Source organism: Hemitrygon akajei, chromosome 13 (assembly GCF_048418815.1).
Source record: "Hemitrygon akajei chromosome 13, sHemAka1.3, whole genome shotgun sequence".
NCBI classification, from domain to species: Eukaryota; Metazoa; Chordata; class Chondrichthyes; order Myliobatiformes; family Dasyatidae; genus Hemitrygon; species Hemitrygon akajei.
Genome location: NC_133136.1, coordinates 7,933,443 through 7,958,593, shown reverse-complemented (window position 1 = coordinate 7,958,593; position 25,151 = coordinate 7,933,443). Strand labels below are relative to the sequence as shown.

Below are 25,151 nucleotides of genomic sequence, written 5' to 3'. Positions count from 1 at the left end.
ACTAATCCTGTGCCAAAAGCATCAGATTGATACTGACTTAGGCCACCCACTCCATCAGGCACAACCATTCCCTCACACCAGGTTACTGACCCATTGAACTCATGGACACGACTCTGAAAAGTACACAAAACTATCCTAGTGATACAGTGCTCTCAGTATCCTAATGAAAATAGTTTTTGTACTGATGAAGGGTCTCGGCCTGAAATGTTGACTGCTTCTCCTCTCCATTGAAGCTGCCTGACCTGCAGAGTTCCTCCAGCATTTTGTGGGTGCTGCTCTGGATTTCCAGCATCTGCAGAATCTCTAATGCTTATAATTTCCTGCCTTATGAAAGATGGGAAAGTTAAGCACATAATATGAAGAAAGTGATTATCCTCTTTGCACTATTGAATGACAAATGGTGTGATAAACAGGGTCTGGGCCTGAAGCATCAATTGCTTATTGGTACGAGGCAAGGAGTGGGAACAAAGGGATCCTTTTTGGACCGATTGCCAGTGACTAGTGGTGTTCCACAGTGTCTATGTAGGAACCACTTCTTTATACATAGTATGTCAATGATTTGGATGATGATATTGATGGCTTTCTGGCCAAGTTTGTAGACAATAAAAAGATAAGTGGAGGGGCAGGTAGTATTGAGGAAACAAAGGTCTAAAAAGCCATTTTGCAAGCATTTAACAAACTCACTCTCTTGTGATCCATCTCCTTGAGGTCGGGGAACCCTTAGGTGCCAGTGATCACAATATGATTGAGTTTTAGATACTTGAAATTTGATAAGAAGAAAGTAAAGTCTGACAAAGAAGTATTTCAGTGGAGTAAAGGAAATTATCATGGTATGAGATGGAAGTTGACCAAAGTAAATTGGAAGGAGACGCTGGCAGGGATGACAGCAGAGCAGCAATGGTGTGAGTTTCCGGGAAAATGAGGAAGGTGCAGGATAGATGTATTCCAAATACAAAGAAATACTCAAATGGCAAAATAGTACAACTGTTGCTGACATGAGAAGTCAAAGGTAAAGAGAAAGTAAAAGAGGGCAAAGCAAAGACTAGTGAGAAGACAGAGGGTCAGGAAGCTTTTAAAACCCTTCAGAGAACAACTAGAAGAATCATAAAGGGGGAAATAGATGAAATATGAAAGCAAGCTAGCAAACAATATTACAGTGCATAGTAAAAGTATGTAAAAAATAAAAGAGAGATAAGAGTGGATATAGGACCACTAGAAAATGAGGCTGGAGACCAGGTGTATTTAAGGCAGAGATTAATAGGTTCTTGATTGGACACGGCATCAAAGGTTTCGGGGAGAAGGCTGGGGAGTTGGGCTGTGGAGGGGAAATAAGGACCAGCTATGATTGAATGGTGGAGCAGACTCGACGGGACAAATGGCCTAATCCTGCTCCTACGTCTTATGGTCTTACAGTAAGCAAGGCAAGGTCTTCACTTGGTACATATGACAATAATAATGCAATACTGCTATCAATGGAGTGTTCAGGGAGGGGTAGCACCTCTGGTGCAGGGGCTTGTTGTGTCCATTTTGCAGTATTTCACTCACCTTTAGTTCCCACTGGAAATTCAGCTCTCACCTGTGGCTTCAAGTAGCTGTTTGTATACGACAGCAGCCACACTCTGGTACGCCACTCACCAAGTGGGCCAATCCAAGTGGGAGTAGCCAGCAGGTCTCACAGCCCAGTAAGGTAGGGACATGTCTGTCCTAGCATGCAAAAATCAGCTCTGGTAGAATGGGTGGATGAGATCTACAGTGAGGTCCAACGGCCAACTGCTACACTCCATGGAGAGTGAAGGTCATAACAAGGCTCAGAAGACATTATGGTCATCCATTGCAATCAAGGACGTCCTCAGTATGTAATGCTTGCTTGTACTACTGGACTGGACATCTGAGATCAGAGAGTGGAAATACACCACTTCCACTTTCAAAGCTCTACACACAGGTCTCATGTCATCATCAGACATGACGGACAACTACCAATATTAATACCAATCATCTGAAGTCCTTTTAGTTGATTAAGTCCCACATTGGTGGCATCAATGACAACAGTAAATTGTAGTTGATACTGCTCACTACATTTGTCTTGGAGGTATGCATTGGAACACTATTGTCCACTGTTTCTTGAAATGGATAGAGTCTTCGCCGATTCGAGGAGCAGCTCTTTGGTCAATGTATAAAAGAATACAGACAGTGCAAGTAACATTAGTACTGAGAACATGAGGTGTAGAGTCCTTGAAAGTGAACCTGTCGATTGTGGAATCTGTTCAGTGTTGAGATGAGTGATATTATCCACACTGGTTCAGGAGCCTGATGGTTGTGGGGTAATAACTGTTCCTGAACTTGGTGCTGTGAGACAGGTAGAGGGAATGTGTAGTGCAGGTAAACAATAAAATGACAGATTAACACACACAAAGTGCTGGACGAACTCAGCAGGTCAGGCAGCATCCACAGAAATGAGTAAACAGCTGATGCTTCAGGCCAAGACCCTCGTTCACGACTGGAAAGGAAATGGAAATCTGCCAGAATAAAAAGGTACGGGGAGGGGAAGGAGGATAGCTAGAAGTTGATAGGTGAAGTCTGGTGGGTAGGAAACGTAAAGGGCTAGTGAAGAAGGAATCTGATTGGACCTTGTGAGAAAGGGCAAGAGGAGGTGCATAAGGGGTAGGTGATAGGTAGGTGAGGAAATAAGGTAAGAGGCTAGAGTGGGGAATAGAAGATGAGGGAAGGGAGAGGGGAAAATTAGTGGAAAGAGAAATCGAAGGGGAGGAGGAGAAATTCCCTTTAGACTACAGCATCATCATTATGTGCCATGTTATATGACATGGGCAATCTTGGTCTTTGCCCATGATTGTTCTTGGCAAATTTTTCTTCAGAAGTGGTTTGCCATTGCCTTCTTCTGGACAGTATCTTTACAAGACAGATGACCCCAGCCATTATCAATACTTTTCAGAGATTATATGCCTGGTGTCATTGGTTGCATAACCAGGTCTTGTGATATGGGCCAGATACTCACACAACTGTCCACCACTTGCTCCCATGGCTTCACGTGACCCTGATCAGGGGTGGAGAGGGGCTGAGCAGGGGCTATACCTTGCTGAAGGGTGAGCTGCAGGCTAGCGGTGAAAAGGAGAACCTTACACCTCCTTCAGTAGAGACATATCTCCACCCGCCACCCTATAGACCACAGCAACCCTTACAATAAAAAAGTACAAGAATTGTGAACTGCCCCACAAGATGTTGCTGTGTTCTGCTGTGACCACGTAAATAACCGAGCAACTCCATTCTCTATTAGTGCCCATATAGAATTGAAGAGAACGTGTAACAGTCACGGCATAGAGCAAAGCACAACTTCAGAAGCCGCTGCTTCCAGCGCACTTGTGTCACAATATTAAAGCCTCATTTACATTTCAATAAAGAAACAATGAGATCCAGAAATTTGCATCAGTGACCTTAAACCCTTCTGTGTCTTCTGTTATGCTTCGGCAGCATGTTTCCACATTGACATGGAGAGCAGGGGGTGGAGAATGGAAGACTCTGGCAAGCAAACAGCTTGGAGACTGAATTTTACTCGATCTCACATCTCGAAAACACCAGATGGCGGAGCGCGCTCCAGAGCCCAGATGTTTGGAAAGAGAACGATAAAACCGCATTGTCTGTATCAGAGCAACCAAAACAAACGCAGTCAACTGGACTTAATAGTTTATCATTCTCAATAGTCCCCCTGCTGTTAGAATGGTTTAACACCAACACCCGCTGCTGAGCACTTTGGCACAGCATTACTGAACAAAATTATATAACTTCCCAAATGTGGTACAGTACTATATACAGAGAGCTAGATCCTGAAGAAAGGACTTGGACCGAAATGGCAACTGTTTACATATACACTGCCTTACCATAAGAACATGGGACATAGGAGCAGAATTAGGCCACTTCGCCCGTCGAGTCTGCTCCTCCATTCAACCATGGCTGATCCTTTTCCCCCTGCTCAGCCCCACTCCCCGGCCTTCTCCCCGTACTTTTGATGCCGTCCAATCAAGAACCTATCAATCTCTGCCTTAAATACACCCAATGACCTGACTTCCACAGGGGCCTATGGTAATAAAGTCCACAAATTTACCACCCTCTGGCTAAAGAAATTTCTCCGCATCTTGTCCTAGCCTCCCCCACCATGGGAAACATCCTTTTCACGTTTACTCTGTCTAGGCCTGTCAGTGTTCAAAAGGTTTCAATGGAATCTCCCCTGACTATGATAGCATTGCCCTTTTGACACATCTTTTCTATTTCCTGTTGTTATCTGTAATCAACATTCCAGCTACTGCTGTGAGGTCTGTATATAACTGCCATCAGGGTCCTTTTACTGTTGTAGTTACTTACCTCAACCCACAAAGATTCAACATTTTCCAATCCTATGTCACATCTTTTTAATGATTTGATGCCCCTCTTTACCAGCAGAGCCACGCCACCTCCTCTGCCTTCTTACTATCCCTCCAGTACAACATGAAACCTTGGATATTTAGCTCCCAACTACAACCGTCCTGCTGAGTTCCTCCAGCATTTTGTGCATGTTGCTGAATATACCTAGAGTGACCAAGACTTTTGCACTGTACTGAGAAATTTTATGTATTGCACTGCCCCAAAAAACACAAAATTCATGACATATGTGAATGATAATGAACCTGATTCTGATATGGGTCTCTATTGTGGACTGAGAGTGGGAAGGGGCAGGAAGAGGGGAATCATGGTAGAAAAAAGGGGAAGAGAGAGAGGAGGGAGCAGGAAGCATGAGAGAGACATTCTGTAATAATCAGTAAACCAACTGTTTGAAATCAAATGACTTTGCCTGCTGTTTCAGGGTTGGGCATGTCTGCACCCATGCCATCCCCTGGCCCTGGCACTCCATCTCTGCCACCTATCCAACATCTTCCACAGGCATTCCACTCTTGTCATTCTCAACATCCTTTGCTCCCGCCACAAATACAAACTCCCTCTCTGCTCCATGTTGACAAATACAGTACTGTGCAAAGGACTTAGGCACATGATATATATATGTATGTACGTGCCCAAGACATTTGCACAGTACTGTACTTCCTCATGCAAGGCCAACTTCTGCACAGGCCTTCAAATGTCTGAAGAGATGGTGGAGGTATAGACTCTCATAACAGGAACTGAATCATCAACGAATAGATATCTGCCCCTTGTGAATATATTTGGTAGAGATACAGCACGGTAACGGGTCCTTCCAGATCAATGAGCCCGCACCACTCAATCACACCCATGTGACCAAGTAACCTACTAACTCATATGTCTTTTGGATTAGGGAGGAAACCGGAGCACCTAGACAAAACCCACGCGGTACCGTGCAAAACATATAGCCTCCTTTATAGGGAGCACCGTGAAACGAACCGGAGTTACTGGCTCTGTGAAGCTTTACGTTAACCGTGGCCATCCCAATAGAGATGTACAAGATGATAAGAAGCATATTTCTATCCCTTGGTATTGGTATGTGATATTGTTTTCATACTGGCATATGTACTAAGATTCAGTGAAAAGCTTGTCTTCCACACTGTTCATACAGATCACACGTTATATAGAGCAGTGAGGTAGAACAAGGTAAAACATTAACAAAAGGTAAGGTAGAGAAGCTAGCTGATAATAACAAGAGGATACCAAAAGATTCTTCAGATATATATAAAGCAAAAGGGCTAAGAGTGGTCATCGGACTGCTGGAAACTGACAGTGGAAAGTATGGAACACAGCACAGTCAGAACAGCATAGCACAGTCAGCCCACAATATTGTACCGACCTTTCAATCCACTCTAACATCCATATAGCCCCTTCCGCCTATGAAACCCTCTATTTTTTCATCCACATGCCTATATAAGAGTCTATAAAATGTCTCTAATATTTCTGCCACTACCAGCACCTCTAGCAGTGTGTTCCATTCACCCATCACTCTCTGTGTGAAAGCCTCCTCTGACATCCCTCTATACTTTCCCCAATCATGTTAGAATTTAGCCCTCCCATATTAGCCATTTCTCTCGCTGTCCACTCCATCATCTCGAACACCTCTATCAAGTCGCCTGTCATTCTACTTCACCCCAAAGAGAGAAGCCCTTGATTGCTTAACCTATCTTCATAAGACATGCTCTCTAATCCAGGTAAATCTCTTCTGCACCCTCTCTAAAGCTCTCACATCCTTCCTACAATGAGATGACCCGAACTGAGCACAATGTTTCAAGTGTGGTCTAACCAGGGATTTATGAAGTTGCAACATTACCTCGAGGGCTTTGAACTCAATCCCTTGACTATTGAAAGCCAACACTGCATACACTTTCTTAGGCACTCTATGAAATTGTGTGGCAACTTTGAGGAATCTATGAATGTGGACCCCAAGATCCCTCTGTTCTTCCACACTGCTAAATATCTTGTTGCTAACACTGTACTCTGCCTTCAAGTTTGACCTTTCAGAGTGAATCACTTCTCACTTTTCCAGATTGAACCCCATCTGCCACATTAGAAAAATAAAAAGAAAAAGGAATATAGCAGCTTCTCACATCCTAAGAACTTAAGATGCTCTACATCAAATTCAGGGAAGTTAATTAATTAATTTATTTATTTTTACTTATTGAGATACAGCACAAAATAGGCCTTTCCAGCTCTCAGAGCTGCACCACCCAGCAACCCCCAATTTAACCCTAGCCTAATCATGGGACAATATACAATGACCAATTAACCTTTCAACCCGTATGTCCTTTGATGGTGGGAGGAAACTGGAGCACCTGGTGGAAACGCATGCGATCACGGGGAAAGCGTACAAAACTCCTTACGTTCAGTGGCGGGAATTAAACCCAGGTCATTAGTACTGTAAATTATAGTCCTAACACTATGCTACCATACTATAACAGGAACGAAGCTGAGATACAGTCAATGGCTTAGGTACACCTGCTCGTGAATGCAAATATTTAATCAGCCAATCGTGTGGCAGCAACTGAATGCATGAAAGCATTCAAGAGGTTCAGTTGTTGTTCAGACCAAACATCAGAATGGGGAAGAAATGTGATCTAAGTGACTTGACTGTAGAATGATGGTTGGTGTCAGATGGGGTGGCTTGAGTGTCTCAGAAACTACTGATCTCCCGAGATTTTCATGAACAACAGTCTCGAGGGTTTACAGAGAATGGTGCGGGAAACAAAAATATATCTAATGAGTAGCAGTGCCTTGGGCAAAACCACCTTGTTAATGGGGGAGGTCAGAGGAGAATGGCCAGACTGGTTCAAGTTGTCAGGTTAAGACAGCAGCTATACTTCATTAGGAGTTTGAAGAGATTTGGCATGTCAGCAAATACACTTAAAAACTTCTATAGTTGTGCCGTGAAGAGCATTCTGACAGGCTGCATCAATGGTAGGGAGGGGCTGCTGCACAAGACCGAAAGAAGCTGCAGAGTGTTGTAAATCTAGTCAGCTACATCTTGGGTACTAGCCTACAAAGTACCCAGGACATCTTTAGGGAGCAGTGTCTCAGAAAGGCAGCGTCCACTATTAAGGACCTCCAGCACACAGAACATACCCTTTTCTCACTGTTACCATCAGGTAGGAGGTACAGAAACCTGAAGGCACACACTCAGCGATTCAGGAACAGCTTCTTCCCCCCTGCCATCTGATTCCTGGATGGACATTGAAGCTTTGGATACTACTTCACTTTTTTAATATATGGTATTTCTGTTTTTGCATTTTTAAAAAAAATCTATTTAATATATGTAATTGATTTACTTGTTTATTTATTGTGTTTTATTTTATTTATTATTATTTTTTCTCTCTGCTAGATTATGTGTTGCATTGAACTGCTGCTGCTAAGTTAACAAATTTCACGTCACATGCCGGTGATAATAAACCTGATTCTGATTCTGATTCAAATAACCACGTGTTACAGCGGTGTTGTGCAGAAGAGTATCTCCAGACACACAACATGTCAAGTCGGAAGTGGATGGGATACAGCGGCAGCTGCATGAACATACACTCAGTGGCTACCTTGTCAAGTACAGGAGATACCTCAGAGTGTGGCCACAGAATGTATATACCCGCTGCTGTTCAGTGCCACCCATGAACAACAGCACTACAGTAGAAATGCTGAGGCCTTGCAGCCTGGATGATCAATCACTTTACCACCCCTCCAAAAACTTCTACCCTCCTCCTCAGCCTAAAATCATACTGCAGGTGACTAGTTCATAGAGAGTGATTTGTAGCAAGAGACAGTTATGAGATAGTTGCCTCAAGAGTTTCTTCTAGGTGTCAAAAGTGGAATAAAACACAAAAATAGCAAAGGAATGCCACGGGCAGTGAACACTGAGGTCATGTTGAATTAAACAGGGTCTCATTACAGTATTTTTCTTCTGTTATCAGCTTGACAGTAGTCAAATTACTGGGTGATTTTGAAGGAAAAAGATATCTGGTTGAACATTTGGAGGTGAAAAAAAGACATTGAGAATAGGGTTTGATGTCAAAGCTTAGGAGGAAGCGGAGTTTATCCTGAGGGAGGAAGGCTGATGATGAGAGCAGAGAGGATGTTTTAAATGCATAGAAATACCAAAGAGAAAAGAGCGAAGGCTGAAGTCTTAGTTTCTTGGGGGAAAATGAGCGACAACCTTCATCAACTTTATGTGCCATATACACTCAGTAGACACTTTGTTAGGTACACCTGTACACCTGCTCGTTAATACAAATATCTAATCAGCCAATCATGTGGCAGTAACTCGATGCATAAAAGCATGTAAACAAGGTCAAGAGATTCCGTTATTGTTCAGACCAAACATCAGAATAGGGAAGAAATGTGATCTGAGTGACTGTGACTGTAGAATGATGGTTGGCGCCAGGCAGGGTGGTTTGAGTGTCTCAGAAACTACTGATCTCCTGGGATTTTCACACACAACAGTCTGTAGAGTTCACAGAAAATGGAGTGAAACACAAAAAAAAACACATCCAGTGAGCAGTAGTCCTGTGGGCAAAAGTTCCTCATTTATGAGAGAGGTCAGAGGAGAATAGTCATAGTGGTTCAAGTAGACAGTAACTCAAATAATCTCGCATTACAACAGTGCAGAAGAGCATCTCTGAATGCACAACATGTCGAACCCTGAAGCGATGGGCTGCAGCAGCAAAAGACCATGAACATACACTCTGTGGCCACTTTATTAGGTACGGGAGGAACCTAATAAAATGGCCACTGAGTGTAAATCATATCCACAATTGCACTACAAGAGGCAAAGCTAGATATCCAAATATATCATTAAAGGTCTCCAAACACTTGCCAGGTTATGCATTGATGTAAAATTAAGGGCCAGCATATTTGTGACTGATTAACCATTAACACAACTTTCTTCACACCACCCCTACATCTTTCCACCTATTAGCTCTTTGCCCTTCCCACCTGCCCCGCCCAGCTTTAAAGTCCAAAGTTCATAGTAAACTTATCATCAAAGTAAGCACAGGTCACTGTACTCTACCCTGAGGGTCCTTTTGGCCTGGGGGTTCTGCTGAAATACAACAGAATCAATGAAAGACTACAAATAAAAACTGTCAAACAATTGTGCGAGAAAAGCCGAACTGTGCAAATACAATAAATTAATTAATAAATATTTCCTCCCCATGGAACATGTGGGCTCTCTCTGGGTCCTCTAGTTTCCTCCCACAGTACAAAGGTGTGCCGTGTAGATTAATTGGTCATGGTACCTTGTCCTCTGATTAGGTTAGGGTTAGTCGGGGTTGTGAGTTTGCTGGGGCAGCATGGTTTGAAGCGCTGACTCTGCACTATATCACTAAATGTTCCTGTCCCTCCTTCCCGATGGCAGCAGCAAGAAGAGAGCATGGACTGGCTGGTGTGGGCCCTTGACAATGGATACTACTTATTGATGGGAGGATTTTACCTGTGATGGACTGGGCTGCATCTACCACTTTTTTGCAACTTCTCACATCATTCCCACTTCCCCCACTCCCCACCTATGTCTTCCCCTTCTTACCTGGATCCACCTATCACCAGCCAGCTTGTGCTCCCCCCATCCCCCACTCTTTTTCGTTGCCCTCTTACTTCCCAGTCCTGATGAAGGGTCTTGACCCGAAACGTTTCCCTCCACAGATGATGCCTGACCTGCTGGGCATTGTTGCTGACACATTAAGTCAATGATCTGGAGCAACGCACACAAAATGATGGAAGAGCTCAGCAAATCAGCTAGCATCCACTGGAAATGAATAAACAGTCGAGACCCTTCATCTTGGCTGGAAGCATCAACTGTTCATCCCTTTCCACAGATGCTGGCTGGCCTGATGAGTTTCTCTAGAATTTTGTATGTGTTGCTCTGGTGTTCCGACAGAATCTCCTGTGTTCCTAATCTAGAGCACTAACTTTACCTCCCTCTGCACAGAAGCTGCCTCACCTGCCGAGAATTTTCAGCAACTTCTTTATTGTTGTTACAGGATAAATAGTGTTTGGTCCCAGAAGGAAATCAATAGCCTTAATCAACTGATTCAATGGCTTGGTGGTGCTGCAGTCTGAGAGATAATGGAAAAAGAAACTATCAATACACTGTGTTAACTCTTGTCACCATCAAAGAATTCACTTACTAAACAAACGACCTGGCCTGAATACAGCTGAGTATAAAGATAAATTAGTGAAGCGTTAACCACCTACCACGCAGCCAGCTCCTATTTATGACAAAACTCATTTCCTTCTCCATCTGCATACTTGCTCACTCCCTTGTTTATTCATGATTACATTCTTATTTGAGCTTTACACCAAATGTAATAGATCGTAAAACATAGGAGCAGAATTAGGCCATTCAGCCCATCGAGTCTGCTCCACTATTCCATCACGGCAGATTTATTATCCCTCTCTATCTCATTCTTCTGACTTCTGTCTATAGTCTATGATGCCCTGACTAATATATAACCTACCAATTCCCACTTTAAATGTACCCAATGATTAGGCCTCCACAGCCAACTATGGCAATGAATTCTACAGATTTACCACCCTCTAGTTCAAGAAATTCCTCCTCATCTCTGCTCTAAGTGGATGACCCTTTATTCTGTGGCCTTAGGCACCCCAACTATAGGAAACATCCTCTCCACATCCATTTTATCTAGGTCTTTCAATATTCAACATAGAACATAGAACAGTACAGCACAATACAGGCTCTGCGGCCCACAGCATTGTGCCAACCTTTTAACTCACTCCAAGTTTAATCCAATTGTTCCCTCCTTCATAGCCATCTATTTTCCTATCATCCAAGTGCCTATCTAAAAGTCTCTTAAATATACTTAATGTATCTGCCTCCACTGGTGGCAACGCATTACATACACACACCCACTACTCTGTGCAAAAAACATACCTCGAACATCTTCCTCCAATCACCTTCAAGTTATGCTGCCTTGTATTAGCTGCCTCCACCCTGTGAAAAAGTCTTTGGCTGTCCATTCGATCTATCACTCTTATCATCTGATGCACTTCTATCTGTTGGGCGCCATAGGCATAGCGGTTAGCGTGATGCCAATACAGCTCAGGCTGTTCTGGAGTTCAGAGTTCAATTCCAGCACTCTTCCAGAAGGAACAGAATATAATGGAACTGCATTGTCATTGCTCAGGGCAACGAGATTGCGGTACAACTCCAGTCTGTGCAAAACAAATATATACAATGCACGAAGTACGGCTTAATTTTAAAAATCCCATATTTACATGCAACAAGTGACTTTGATAGTCCATAACACTCAAATGTCATTGGCAAGCGGGAGTGTAGCATTATTCAGCTGCACAACAGCCCTCAGGAAGAAACTGTTTTTAGTCTTACTGTCTTGGCTAAGTTGCTTCTGTATCTCCTACCAGACGGCAGGAGCTTGGACAGAATCCAGAATTGAATGGGTCTTTAGTAATGTTATGAGCATGCCATAGGCATTTAGATTGTAGATTGTTTCCAGTTCTGGTAGTTCAGTCCCAATGAGCGTCCTCCTGTGGAATCTGCGTTTTCCTAGGTCCTCCGATTTCCTCCCACAATCCAAAGATGTGCGGGGTAGGTTAATTGGTCATTGTAGATTGTCCCGTGATTAGATCAGGATTAATCAGGCTTATCGTGGGTCGCTGCGGTGGTGTGGCTCAAAGGGCCGGAAAGGCCTATTCCATGCTGTATCACCAAGTAAAGAAATGTAGGTTTCACCTGTAATGAACACTGAATGTTTCAGGCTGAGACCCTTCAAGACAGAGGCTCCTAATGCTATGGACCCCTACCATTAACCAAAGGGTCCGTGGTCCCAGGTTGGGAAGCCTTGCTTCTTGAGGGCCCTGATGATTAGTCTTGGCATAAAACATCAACTGTTTATTTATTTCCCTGTAGAGATGCTGCCTGAGGTGATGCTCTTCTGCACGCCACTGTTGTAACACCTGGTTATTTGAGCTACTGTCGCCTTCTTGTCAGCTTCAACGAGTCTGGCCATTCTCCTCTGACCTCTCTCATTAACAAGACATTTCCACGGAATTATTTTTTTTCCACACCATTCTCTATAAACTTTACAGAGTGTTGTGGGCGAAAATCCCAGGAGAGCAGCAGTTTCTGAGATACTCAAACTACCCCATCTGGCACCAACAATCATTCAACAATCAAAGTCATTTAGATCACATTTTTTCCCCATTCTGATGTTTGGTCTGAACAACAACTGAACCTCTTGACCACATCTGCATGCTTTTATGTACTTAGCTACCACGTGATTGGCTGATTAGATACTTGTATTAACAAGCAAGTGTACCTAATATAGTGGCCATTGAGTAGTTTGTACTTCACATTGCTTTTCTCCCATACTGGAACTTGACCACCAGAGAAACTTTTAATCTTGAAAGTCTGTGAAAAATTCCAGCCCTAAAGTTACAGAGAAATGGGGAAAATGGGGTAAATTTACAGAAAAGCCATGCAGGTCAATCAGAAATGGCTTAATATGAAATTGAATATTATTCCTGGTTTGCTGTCTGGAAGAATTTACATTGACTTTGCTCCAGTAACAATTTTACCTCAGAGATCATTCACCAAAGCAAATTTAAACTAAAATGCATTTAAAATAATTCAATTCCAATTGCATGCAGCTCTGGTCCCAGAAGCAAATGGACTTGCACACTCATTGCCAAAAATTCTCCAATAAAGGAAGTTGTCATACTTCGTGAATACAGTATATGGGAATAGAATTATGTTTTTTAATCTAGAAATCTCTGTAAGGGAAAGGGCTTATAATTTGCATTCAGGTCTGCAGGGAGAACAGTGATAGAAGTTCACTGAACCCCAAGCACTGAAGTTGAAGGATTTCTAAATAAACACAAAACTTCCAAAAAAAGTACTGATAAAGGAACGTTGACATGAAACATTAACTGTCTCTTTCCCAGACCAGCATTTAACTAATGAATTCATTAATTTATTTAAAGATACAGTGTGGAGTTGTCCCTTCCAGCCTGCCACCCCAGCAACCCCCGATTCAACGCTAGGCTCATCATGGCAAAATTTACAAAGACCAATTAACCTACAATAACCAATTAGTCTCTGGAGTGTGAGAGGAAATCAGAGCACCCAGTGGAAACCCACACGTTCCACAAGGAGGATGCACAAACTCCTCACACACGACGCCAGAGCTGAAATCCGAACTCCGATGCCCTGACCAGTAATAATGTCCCTCTAACTGATACACTACCAAATTTTCAGTTTTCATTTCAGACATCAGGAAAGCTATGATGGAGGGAAAGGTTAGAGTTGGTTAAAATGCCAGCACAACATTGTAGGCTGAAGGGCCTGTATGGTTTCTGTAATGTTCTATGTTCTGAGACAACAAGCAATACTACATTGCCTTACCTGAGTGATTATCTTAGTGTCCAAGCGGAATATTCGATGATTCCTTTTCCATGGGTAACATAGTTATTGTTTGCCCACCTCAGGACAATCTTTGCACAACCAACATGAACTTCCATTTATGGGCTTGGTGGATCAAATAACCTTTCAAGGGTCAGTGTAGAATAGGTCAGAATATTTTCAGAATGGCAATTCTGAAGGAGGAGGAGTATAGGAAACTGATACAGGACTTTGTGATATGGTGCAACTCAAACTACCTGCGTCTCAATATCACCAAGACCAAGGAGATGGTGGTGGACTTTAGGAGATCTAGGCCTCATATGGAGCCAGTGATCATTAATGGAGAATGTGTGGAGCAGGTTAAGACCTACAAGTATCTGGGAGTACAGTTAGACGAGAAGCTAGACTGGACTGCCAACACAGATGCCTTGTGCAGGAAGGCACAGAGTCGACTGTACTTCCTAAGAAGGTTGGCGTCATTCAATGTCTGTAGTGAGATGCTGAAGATGTTCTATAGGTCAGTTGTGGAGAGCGCCCTCTTCTTTGTGGTGGCGTGTTGGGGAGGAAGCATTAAGAAGAGGGACGCCTCACGTCTTAATAAGCTGGTAAGGAAGGCGGGCTCTGTCGTGGGCAAAGTACTGGAGAGTTTAACATCGGTAGCTGAGCGAAGGGTGCTGAGTAGGCTACGGTCAATTATGGATAACTCTGAACATCCTCTACATAGCACCATCCAGAGACAGAGAAGCAGTTTCAGCGACAGGTTACTATCGATGCAATGCTCCTCAGACAGGATGAAGAGGTCAATACTACCCAATGCCATTAGGCTTTACAATTCTACCGCCAAGACTTAGAACTTTTTAAAAGCTATTATTAATGCTTTTTGAGATAGTGATTTAGATGCATATCATATTTTTTTTACTGAGTTAAGTATTGTATGTAATTAGTTTTGCTACAACAAGTGTATGGGACATTGGAAAAAGTTGAATTTCCCCATGGGGATGAATAAAGTATCTATCTATCTATCTATCTAATAGTGAAAAAAAATAACAATGGTGATCCTATCTCATCTCCTGGAGCATAGGAGAATGAGAGGAGATCTGATAAAGGTATATAAAAATTATAAGTGGTATAGATAGGGTAATCCTCTCTGATTGATTGAGACCAGAACTAAAGGTGCCGTGTTGTATGACTTGGGTGATCATGATTCATGAGCATGATTCTTCTTGGCAATGTTTTCTACATAAGTGGTTTGCCATTGCCTTTTTCTGGGCGGTGACTTTACAAGACAGGTCACCCCAGCCATTATCAATACTCTTCAGAGATTGTCTGCCTGGTGTTAGTGGTCGCATAACCAGGACTTGTGATCTGCACCAGCTGCTCACACGACCATCCACCGCCTGCTCCCATGGCTTCATGTGACACTGATCGGGGGGGCTTATCAGGAGCTACACCTTGCCCAAGGGTGATCAGCAGGCTAGTGGAGGGAAGGGGTGCCCAACACCCCCTTTGGTAGAGACCTATCTCCAACCCTCCAGTCACTACTTCAGCACGGGACCATGATGGAAAATTCATGCTCTCAGAGCTATTTTTAGCTCCTAGTTATCATTTAATGACATCACTACTTTGAATCATGCTTTTATAGAAGGAGGATGAGAGGTAACTTGACGAAGGTGTACCAGGGTGGATAGCCAGAGACTTTGCCCCCAGGGCCAAAATGACTACTGAAAGGGAGCATAATTGGAGGAAAGTATGGGGGGAGGGAGATGTCAGTAGTAGTTTTCTTTGACACAGATTGTTGAGTGCATGGAACACCCTGCCAAGGGTGTTGGTAGAGGCAAATAGATTAGGGCATTTATAAGACTCTTAGAGAGGCACATGGATGATAGAAACATAGGAGGGAACCGTTAGAGTGATCTTAGAATAGGATAAAAGGTCAGCACTTTGTGAGCTGAAGGACCTGTATTGTGCAGCAATATTCTGCGTTCTATATTCAGACTCTTTAAAGTAAGGTATGCCTTGGTTCCAGAAACATAGATTAAAAGTCCAGCTAAATTAAAGCAGGAACATTTACACTCGGGGACCTCTATATTAGCTACCTCCTGTGTCTGCTGAAGTGGTCACTGAGTCTATGTTCATGGTCTTCTGATGCCACTTCAAGATTTTGACATACTGTGCATTCAGAGATGCTTTTCTGCACACCACTGTTCTTATGTGTGGTTATTTGAGATACTGTCACCTTCCTGTCAGCTTGAAACCATTCTGGCCATTCTCCTCCGACCTCTCTCATTAACAAGATATTTTCGCTCACAGAACTGCACTCACTGGATTTTGTTTTGCACCATTCTCTGTAAACTCTAGAGACAGTTGTGCATGAAACCCCACCAGATCAGCTGTTTCTGAGATACTCAAACCACCTCATCTGGCACCAACAATCATTCCAGGGTCAAAATTACTTAGATCATATTTTGTCCCCACTCTGATATTGGTCTGAACCACAACTGAACCTCTTGACCATGTCTGCATGCTTTTATGCATTGAATTGTGCCACATGATCGGCTGGTTAGGTATCTGCATTTAACAAGCAGCTATATGGGTGCAGCAAATAAAGTGGCCATTGAGTGTGTCAATGTCTGTTCTTTCAGCTGTTAAAGTGCAAACATTGTTACATGCTTTAGAAAAGAATAGTGGTCAAGGATTCACTTGATTAACCACATCTAAGTTTGATATGCTACCGCACGGATGCTGCAGTGTGTGAACCAGTTACTGTCCCACACAACTTTTATTCACTTCCCTGTGAAAAGATATCTCAAATTGACCAATTGTGATATCTATTACAATACATCACCGTTAAACTGAAGTTAAAAGCAATCAATTCCATCTACAATATAAGTCAATTCTTAAGACCCCCAGGTCAAAATACTAGGCAATTTAATTAAACATTTCTAACAGCAGTATGTCAGATATGAATGATTCTCTCTCTCTGCTGCTCCTCCGCACACAGAGCACACATATATAGATGTATATATATGACCACACAATATACATATGCACACACCCAGACTCCACAGACGTATATACAAATGCACAGTCTACACATGCATACAAACACACAGAGACTACACATACATACAAGCATGCGCAGTCAACACACATGTGCACACCCACAGTCAACACATACAAGCAAACACACCCGCACTACACTTGTGTGCATGTAAAGGCTACACTCAGAAAATACACACATATCAGACTGCACACACATACACCAGACTATACACACATACTTACAAACACACACACAAACTCACACACACATAGGAAGATTGATTGATTTTACACATTTAGCTGAAGTCAGTACTTTACAGAGGTTATTTGCAGCAAAGAACACAGAGATAAAAGAGGATTTTATACTCACTCGTGAATTTGCCACTTCCAGTGAAATATTTTGAGGCGCTGCACTGGGCACTGTAAAAAACCACAAGGAGAGCAGATAATTAAAGGAACAGAGGAGAAAATGTTCAGAGTATTATTGTTCAGAAGATGTCCAAAAACAGAAATTTGAAGACATTAACCATTGTACAAGTGGTTGCCAAACCCCAGATCTCTCTGTATTTATCCAACAGCATGAGGATGACGTGATTCTGTGTACAGCAACAGAAGACCATCACGCCTTTATTTCCGTCCTTCTGTTCAGTGTGAGTTCAGCCCCAGATACTTCTTGAAAAACTAACCACTGGAAGACAGGCGATATTTTGTGTTGAGGGCCTGCATCAGAATTAAGTGTAGATGGACATATTGATGTAGTCATAAAGAAGGCAAGACAGCGACTATACTTTATTAGGAGTTTGAAGAAATTTGGGACGTCAACAAATACACTCAAAAACTTCTATAGTTGTACTGTGGAGAGCATTCTGACAGGCTGCGTCACTGTCTGATATAGAGGAACTACTGCACAGGACTGAAAGAAGCTGCAGAAGGTTGTAAATCTAGTCAGCTCCATCTTGGGTACTAGCCTACAAAGTACCCAGGACATCTTTAGGGAGTGGTGTCTCAGAAAGGCAGTGTCCATTATTAAGGACTTCCAGCACACAGGACATGCCCTTTTCTCACTGTTACCATCAGGTAGGAGATACAGAAGACTGAAGAGACACATGTAATGATTCAGGAACAGCTTCTTCCCCTCTGCCATCTGATTACTAAATGGACATTGAAGCTTTGGACACTACCTCACTTTTTTTTAATATACAGTATTTCTGCTTTTCACATTCTTTTAAATCTATTCAATGTACGTAATTGATATACTTGTTTATTTATTATCATGTTTAATTTTATTTATTATTATTTTTTCTTTCTTTGCTAGATTATGTATTGCATTGAACTGCTGCTGCTAAGTTAACAAATTTCACGTCACCTGCCGGTGCTAATAAACCTGATTCTGATTCTGATTCTGATTCTGACTGAGTGGTATCCACTATTTTTTTTGGACATCATCCAGTATCTCAAATTTAAACTCAGAATTGGAACTCTCATAAACTTCCAAATGCATAGAATCAATAACTGCCTTTTCTAACTATAGCCACATCCTGTGATGATTTTTTTAAGCCTCCAGAAAATAGGTTCCTTAAGGTTGCCATAGCCAGGCAGTAGTGAGGACAAGCTCCCAGTACCTAGTAAACGCTCCCAATGGCACAAATCTCAAATAGCCTCTGACAACCAAACCCTACTCCTGGCCTTCATGTGCAGATTAGCTACAAAGCCTGGTGGAACATTTTCTTCAGACAGGAGAAGAGACAAAGCCAGGTTACTGGCAACTTAAACCAGTCACTTTGGGCAGATGGGACTCGACAGCTGTGGTTGGCAGCTCAGCTAGGAGAAGGAAAACTCTGATCTCAAACCTCTGTTGCTTTGTGGCCATACCCATGGGGAAGGCTTAGGGAGTAAACCTTAAGGAAAAAATCCGGAGCAGGAGTCCCCAAGGCAGAACTACGTTGAGTTCAATGCTGACTGGCAACTCCTGTGATGCCACTGGTGCTAAACTGTAATGGTCTCTGGCGTTCCTTTGGATTCATCAGCTGAGCAGATAGGGCAGCCTGGTGCACGGGGAACTGCTTGCTCTCCATTTTGTATTGCCCTGGCTTGCATACGCAAACAACCGAGACACAATATCCCTGTTCAACCCCAACCAACAGTGGGCCTCAGACTCACAGGACATCAAAGCAGACAAGTTCAGGCAAATGTTTACAAGTCACGGACAAAGTCAAACATCAAAGTAAAATTTATTATGAAAGCATGGATATGTTATTACAAACATACTATCTTGAGATACGTTTTCTTGCAGGTATTTACAGAAGCAGAGAGAGAGAGAGAGAGTAAGAAGTAAGAAAATAATAAGAGATGGAGCAAGTTGAAGTTAATCTTATCCAACACACACAAAATGCTGGAGGAACTCAGCAGATCAGGCTCTCCAACAGACAATCACAATGGCCATCACATCACCAGCACCACTCCATCCAACATAAGTGACATAGGTACAGAAAGGTGCCAGAAAAAGGCCAGTAACATCATGAAGGATCCTACCCACCCTGCTCATGGACTGTTTGGCCCTCTGCCATCAAGGAGGAGGCTACAGGGCATCCATATCAGGACTACCTGGCTCAAAAGTAATTACTATCCCCAAGCAGTAAGGCCGAATAGAACCTCAACCCACTAACCCACCCCTCCACATCCCCAACCACCACTACTTTATAATTTCCTCTCAGTCATCTTATGTATTTATATTTATTGTGTTTTTTTTATTATCATTGCTTTATCTTATTGTGTTTTTTTGTGCTGCATTGGATCTGAAGTAATGGTTATTTTGTTCTCCATTACGCTTGAGCACTGGAAATTACATTAAACATTAAACAATCTTCAGTCACATTCAGTGCAGTATACAGTTGCTTATTGGTTGAGTCATTGGACTTTAAAGAGATAAAGATTAGCTTTGTTTGTCACGTGTACCCTGTACATCAAAACACGCAGTGAAATGCGTCATTTGTCCAAATCCACCATCAGTTCATTTCCTAGCACAGCAGCTGGGGAACTTAAATGCAATGAAATGTAAATTCAATTAAGTTCTAATAAGTAGGAGAACTGGTATCAGAAATTCTGCTAAATTATCAAATACTTGCTAAAACCTTATTTGCCTTTCAGCACATCTACAAGGAGCACTGCCAAAAGAAATTAACATCCATCATCAAGGACCCCCATCATCCAAGCCAAGCTCTCTTCTCACTCCTACCATCGGGAAGACGATAGGAGCCTTAGGTCCCACATGGCCAGGTTCAGGAACGGTTATTACCTTCCAACCATCGGGCTCTTGAAGCAAAGGGGATAACTTCACTCAGCTCAACTCTGAATTGATTCCACTACCTATGGACTCACTTTCAAGGACTCTACATGCACATAACTTACTAACTAATTCATGCATCTTATGGTGCCAACTGCATGCCCATAACTCATGAAATCTAACCCATATGTCGTTGGAATGTGTGAGGGAACTGGAGTACCCTGAGAAAAGCAATGGATGGTCCCTTAGTACCATAAGATGGCTCTTGACCTCAAGTTCTACCTAGCAATGACTTTGCACATTATTGTCTACCTGCATTTTCTTTGTAACTGCAAAACTTTATTCTGCATTCTTTTACCTTGCCCTACCCCAGTGCATTGTTGCAATGAGTTGACTGGTATGAACAAAATGCAAGACTGTAGCATACTGTGTGATGGTAGCATAGTGCTTTACAGTGCCAGCAATCAGGGCTCAATTCTCACTGTGGTCTGGAAGAAGTATGTATGTTCTCCCCTTGACCCACAAGGATTTCCTCCAGGTGCTCTGGTTTCCTCCCACATTCTAAGGACGTGCGGATTAGAGTTAGTAACTTCTGGGTATGCTACGTTGGTGCTGGAAGTGAGGCAGTACTTGCAGACTGCTCCCAGCACATCTTCACACGACGCAAACAACACATTACACTGTATATTTCAATGCTCTGATGTACAGGTGACAAATAAAAAAGATAATATTCAAGGGTTTGATTGAGACATATCTGTAACCAGGGCAAGGAAATTCCTGATACATATTGTAAGTAGTTGGCATCTTCCTAATTGGAAATTTGCAACCTGCGCTACTGGAATCTATTAGAAATTGTACTGTCAAACCTGCTCAGAATCCTCCCTTGATCAATCTAATCTTCTCAAATGAAGCCAAGTAAAGTAACACAAGCCTTTATAGTTAAAGAATAGAAATGAAATTGCCTTTTACAGAGCAAATGCGAGCTTACTGGTGATATATGCAAAGTTATGAAAGCCTTCATCATTTTTTGTTAAATTCCATAATAATATGGTTATCTTTGTTGATGGCAGCTTTGTACTGAATAGAAATTTTCAGTCACTGTTTCCCTCTTACTGATTCTAAATGGCCTTTGCTTTGCAACATATACATATTTCATGTCCCATTATCTAACATTTTCATATTTGTAAGATTGAATCTTAGAAATTCAGAGTGAATTCAAGAAACCTATTTTCATGAAAAAAGCTTATAATGAACCAGTTTGTAGGGGATAACTGAGTTGGATTAACAAAAGATGTGATAGTGTAGCGGTTAGCGTAATTGCTTTACAACCTCAGTGATCACTGATTGGGGTTCAATTCCATCCACTGCCTGTAAGGAGTTTGCACGTTCTTCTTGCAAGTGTACGGGTTTCCTCCCACATCCCAAGATATATGGGTTTGTAAGGATTAGTAAGTTAAAGGCATGCTCTGTTGGTGCTAGAAGCATGATGACATTTGTGGGCTGCCCAGCACAATCTTCACTGATTTGATTTGATACAAAGGGACATATTTCACTTAATGCTTCGATGCATGTGTGACAACGAAAACTAATCTTTATTTTTATCAAGTAGCCCCTGGATTACAGAGTGTGTCTGATGGGGATGGGTTGAGTGAGCTAGGCTTTTCTCTTTGCAGCAATGGAGGATAAGAGGTGAGGCGTACAAGATAATAAGAGGTATAGCAGACAATCAGATATTTTTCCCCCAGGATTGAAATGGCAGAAATGAGGGGGGATATAACTTTAAGGTATTTGATGGGAAGTATGGTGGCTATGTCCAAGGTAGGTTTCTTACACAGAGAGTGGTGGGTGTGTAGAGTGCATTGTCAGGAGTGGTTCGAAAAGCAGGTACGTTACACTTCAGAGATTTTTGAAAGAGAAAAATGGAGGAAGTCAGCATTAGAATGATCTTAGGGTAGGTTAAATGTTGTGTGCTGAAGGGTAAGTTGTGGGCATGCTACATTGGTTCCAGAAGCACGCCGACATGTTTAGACTGTGTTAGTCATTGATGCAAATGACACATTTCATTATACAGTTCGATGTTTCGATGTACGTATGACAAATAAAGCTAATCTCTCTAATGAGCTGGGGCATGGTTCCAAGAAACAGTATTTACAAAAACACACTTTAGAAAACTGTTCAATAGAGCACACAAGAGGGTAAATGAGTTATATTTCCTCTTTTATATCATAAATGTATGTTTTGTGCACATTATCTTAAATTGATTCTTTATTATGTTTTGGCTAAGTGATGGAAGTGTGTGATGGATGCGTGCAGGAAATAGCTTGTAAAGCTAGGTTGGGTTAAAACTGAGCAAATGGTGAAGCATGCTCAGGTTAAGTTGAAACTAATTCTTATGTTGTTGTCCAATAGCAGATGTGTATTTAAAGAAGAAACCCTCCAATTTCAGTATATATCCTGTTCAGAAATTAAGAAGGGTGGTGTGGTAGTATCATGATTAGTGTAATGCTGTTACACCAGTGACCCGGGTTCAGTTAGACCACAGTCTGTAAGGTGTTTGCATGTTTTCCCTATAACCACGAGGGTTTTCTCTGTGTGCTCTGATTTTTCCCACATTCCAAATACATACAGTTTATTTAGCAGGTTAATTGGTCACACGGGTCTAATTTTAGTTATCTACCTACAGGAAAGATGTACTTTCCTGTAGGATGTAATTTTGGTTACCCACTTTTGGGAACAGGTAAGACTGAAAGAGCGCAGAGAAAATTTACAAGGATGTTGTCGGGACTTGAGGACGTGAGTTACAGGGAAAGGCTGAATGGGTTAGGACTTTATTCTCTGGAGTATAGGAGAACGAGGGAAGATTTGACAGAGGTATCCAAAATTATCAGGGATAGATAGGGTAAATGCAAGCAAGCTTTTGCCACCAAGGTTGGGTGAGACAAGAACTAAAAGTTATATGGTGAAAGGTGAAATATTTAAAGGAAACTTGAGGGGAAACTTCTTCACTCAGAGGGTGGTGAGAGTGTGGAATGAGCTGCCAGTAGAAGTGGTGGATGCAGGCTCAATTTCAACATTTAAGAGGAAGTTGGAAAGGTACATGGACGGGAAGGATATGGAGGGTTTTGTCTGGGTGCAGATCAATGAGGCTCAGCAGAATAGTAATTTGGCCGACGATGGGCCGAGGGGCCTTTTACCCTACTGTATCTCTAAATAAAAATAAAATCTGAATCAGAACCAGGTTTAACATCACCAGCATTACATGGAACGTGTTGACTTTACAGCAGCAGTACAATGCAAGGCATGATAACATAGAAAAAAACTGTGATTACAGTAAAAATATATATATATATATATATTTATAAAATGATTACCGTAGATTCCGGACTACAGAGCGCACCTGATTAAAAGCCGCAGGCTCTAATTTTAGAAAGAAAATCAATTTTGTACTTGTACAAGCCGCACCGGATTTTAAGCCGCAGGTGTCCCATGTTGTAATATGAGATATTTACACAGAAAGATATTACACGTGAGGATTTTTTAACTTTTAATTAAATCCGTATGGTAACATAAACAAATACATATTGCAAATGCTTTTTTTCGAACCGTGCCTGTAACACGGCTACTTTTAAATATACATACGTATCGGTAACACACAAATTACGTTGCGTATACTTTTTTACTGAACAGTGCACGAACAACATTCCAATATCTCCTAACGACTGGTAAAAAAATATATACTAGTAGCAGCCTACCAGGAAAAGTTATTGATCGCCTTTAACTTAAAAGCTGCATCATATGTTTGCAGCGTTCTCGCGCGGGTCTAATGCGCTCGCCCTCTCCTTTCCGTTTATCGCAAACCGGTATTTTCCCCACAAGACGCGGCGAAACCGGATGTGACGTCATAGCATCCCGGGATGTAGTACAGAAAACAAATATACTTAAAACACTTCTAACTTTAACTAGAAAATACTAACAAATGAATTACTAAGCGAAAATATTATAAACTAAATAACTGCCATAAAGGCAGCACAATGCTTTTCTTCGAGTGTTTTCCATGTTGATGAGGGTGAGTACAAATGACTGATTTACAATAATTTAATTGTGAAAGTGCGTTTGATTTATCGTACAATTTCATTGGACCTCTGTGAACTACTCATCAATTTTATTGTTCTACTGTTACGAGGCAAAATGTTTTTGGCGGCATGAAAAAAAAACATGCATTAGCCGCACCGTAGTAAAGGCCGCAGTGTTCAAAGCTGTTCAAAGCGTGGGAAAAAAGTAGCGGCTTATAATCCGGAATCTACGGTAAATTAAATTAGTACAAAGGTAGAAATTAAGAAGTGGTGAGGTAGTGTTCTTGGGTTCAATGTCCAGCCAGAAATCAGATAGCAGAGGGGAAGAAGCTGTTCCTGAATCGCTGAGAGTGTGCCTTCAGGCTTCTGTACCTCCTTCCTGGTGGTAACAGTGAGAGGAGAGCATGTCCTGGGCAATGGAGGTCTTTATTGATGGACACTGCCTTTCTGAGGCACCATTTCTTGAGGGGTCTTGAATACTACAGTGGCTAGTGCCCACAAGGGAGCTGACTAAGTTTACACCTCTGTGCAGCTTACTTTGACTTTGTGAGTAGCCACCCCATTCCCCACCCCCCCCCCATAATAGACGGTGATGCAATCAGTCAGAATACTCTCAACGGTACATGTGTAGAAACATGCGAGTTTTTTTGGTATCATACCAAATCTCCTCAAACTCCTAACGCAATATAGCCATTGTCATGCCTTCTTTGTAACTGCTGGACCCAGGATAGATCCTCAGAGATATTAGCACCCAGGAGCTTGAAGTTGCTCACCTTCTCCACTTCTGATCCCTCTTTGAGGACTGGCGTGGAAGTAATCATAAAGGGCTCCTTCTGAGGCCTTGGTTTCTGACGTACTCACATGTTTTGTGCTTTTTAAAGAGTAGTTAAAG

At 42.1% G+C, this 25,151-nt stretch overlaps 1 protein-coding gene across 1 annotated transcript in view; it reads right to left on the bottom strand.

The window, feature by feature from the left end:
- The window catches only part of dcc (DCC netrin 1 receptor), a 1,312,938-nt gene that overhangs the window by 239,244 nt on the left and 1,048,543 nt on the right, over positions 1 to 25,151 (bottom strand). Inside the window, exon 12 of the mRNA XM_073064089.1 lies at positions 17,274 to 17,323. Coding sequence (XP_072920190.1) covers positions 17,274 to 17,323 — 50 coding nt within the window. The remainder of the gene's footprint in view (positions 1 to 17,273; positions 17,324 to 25,151) is intronic.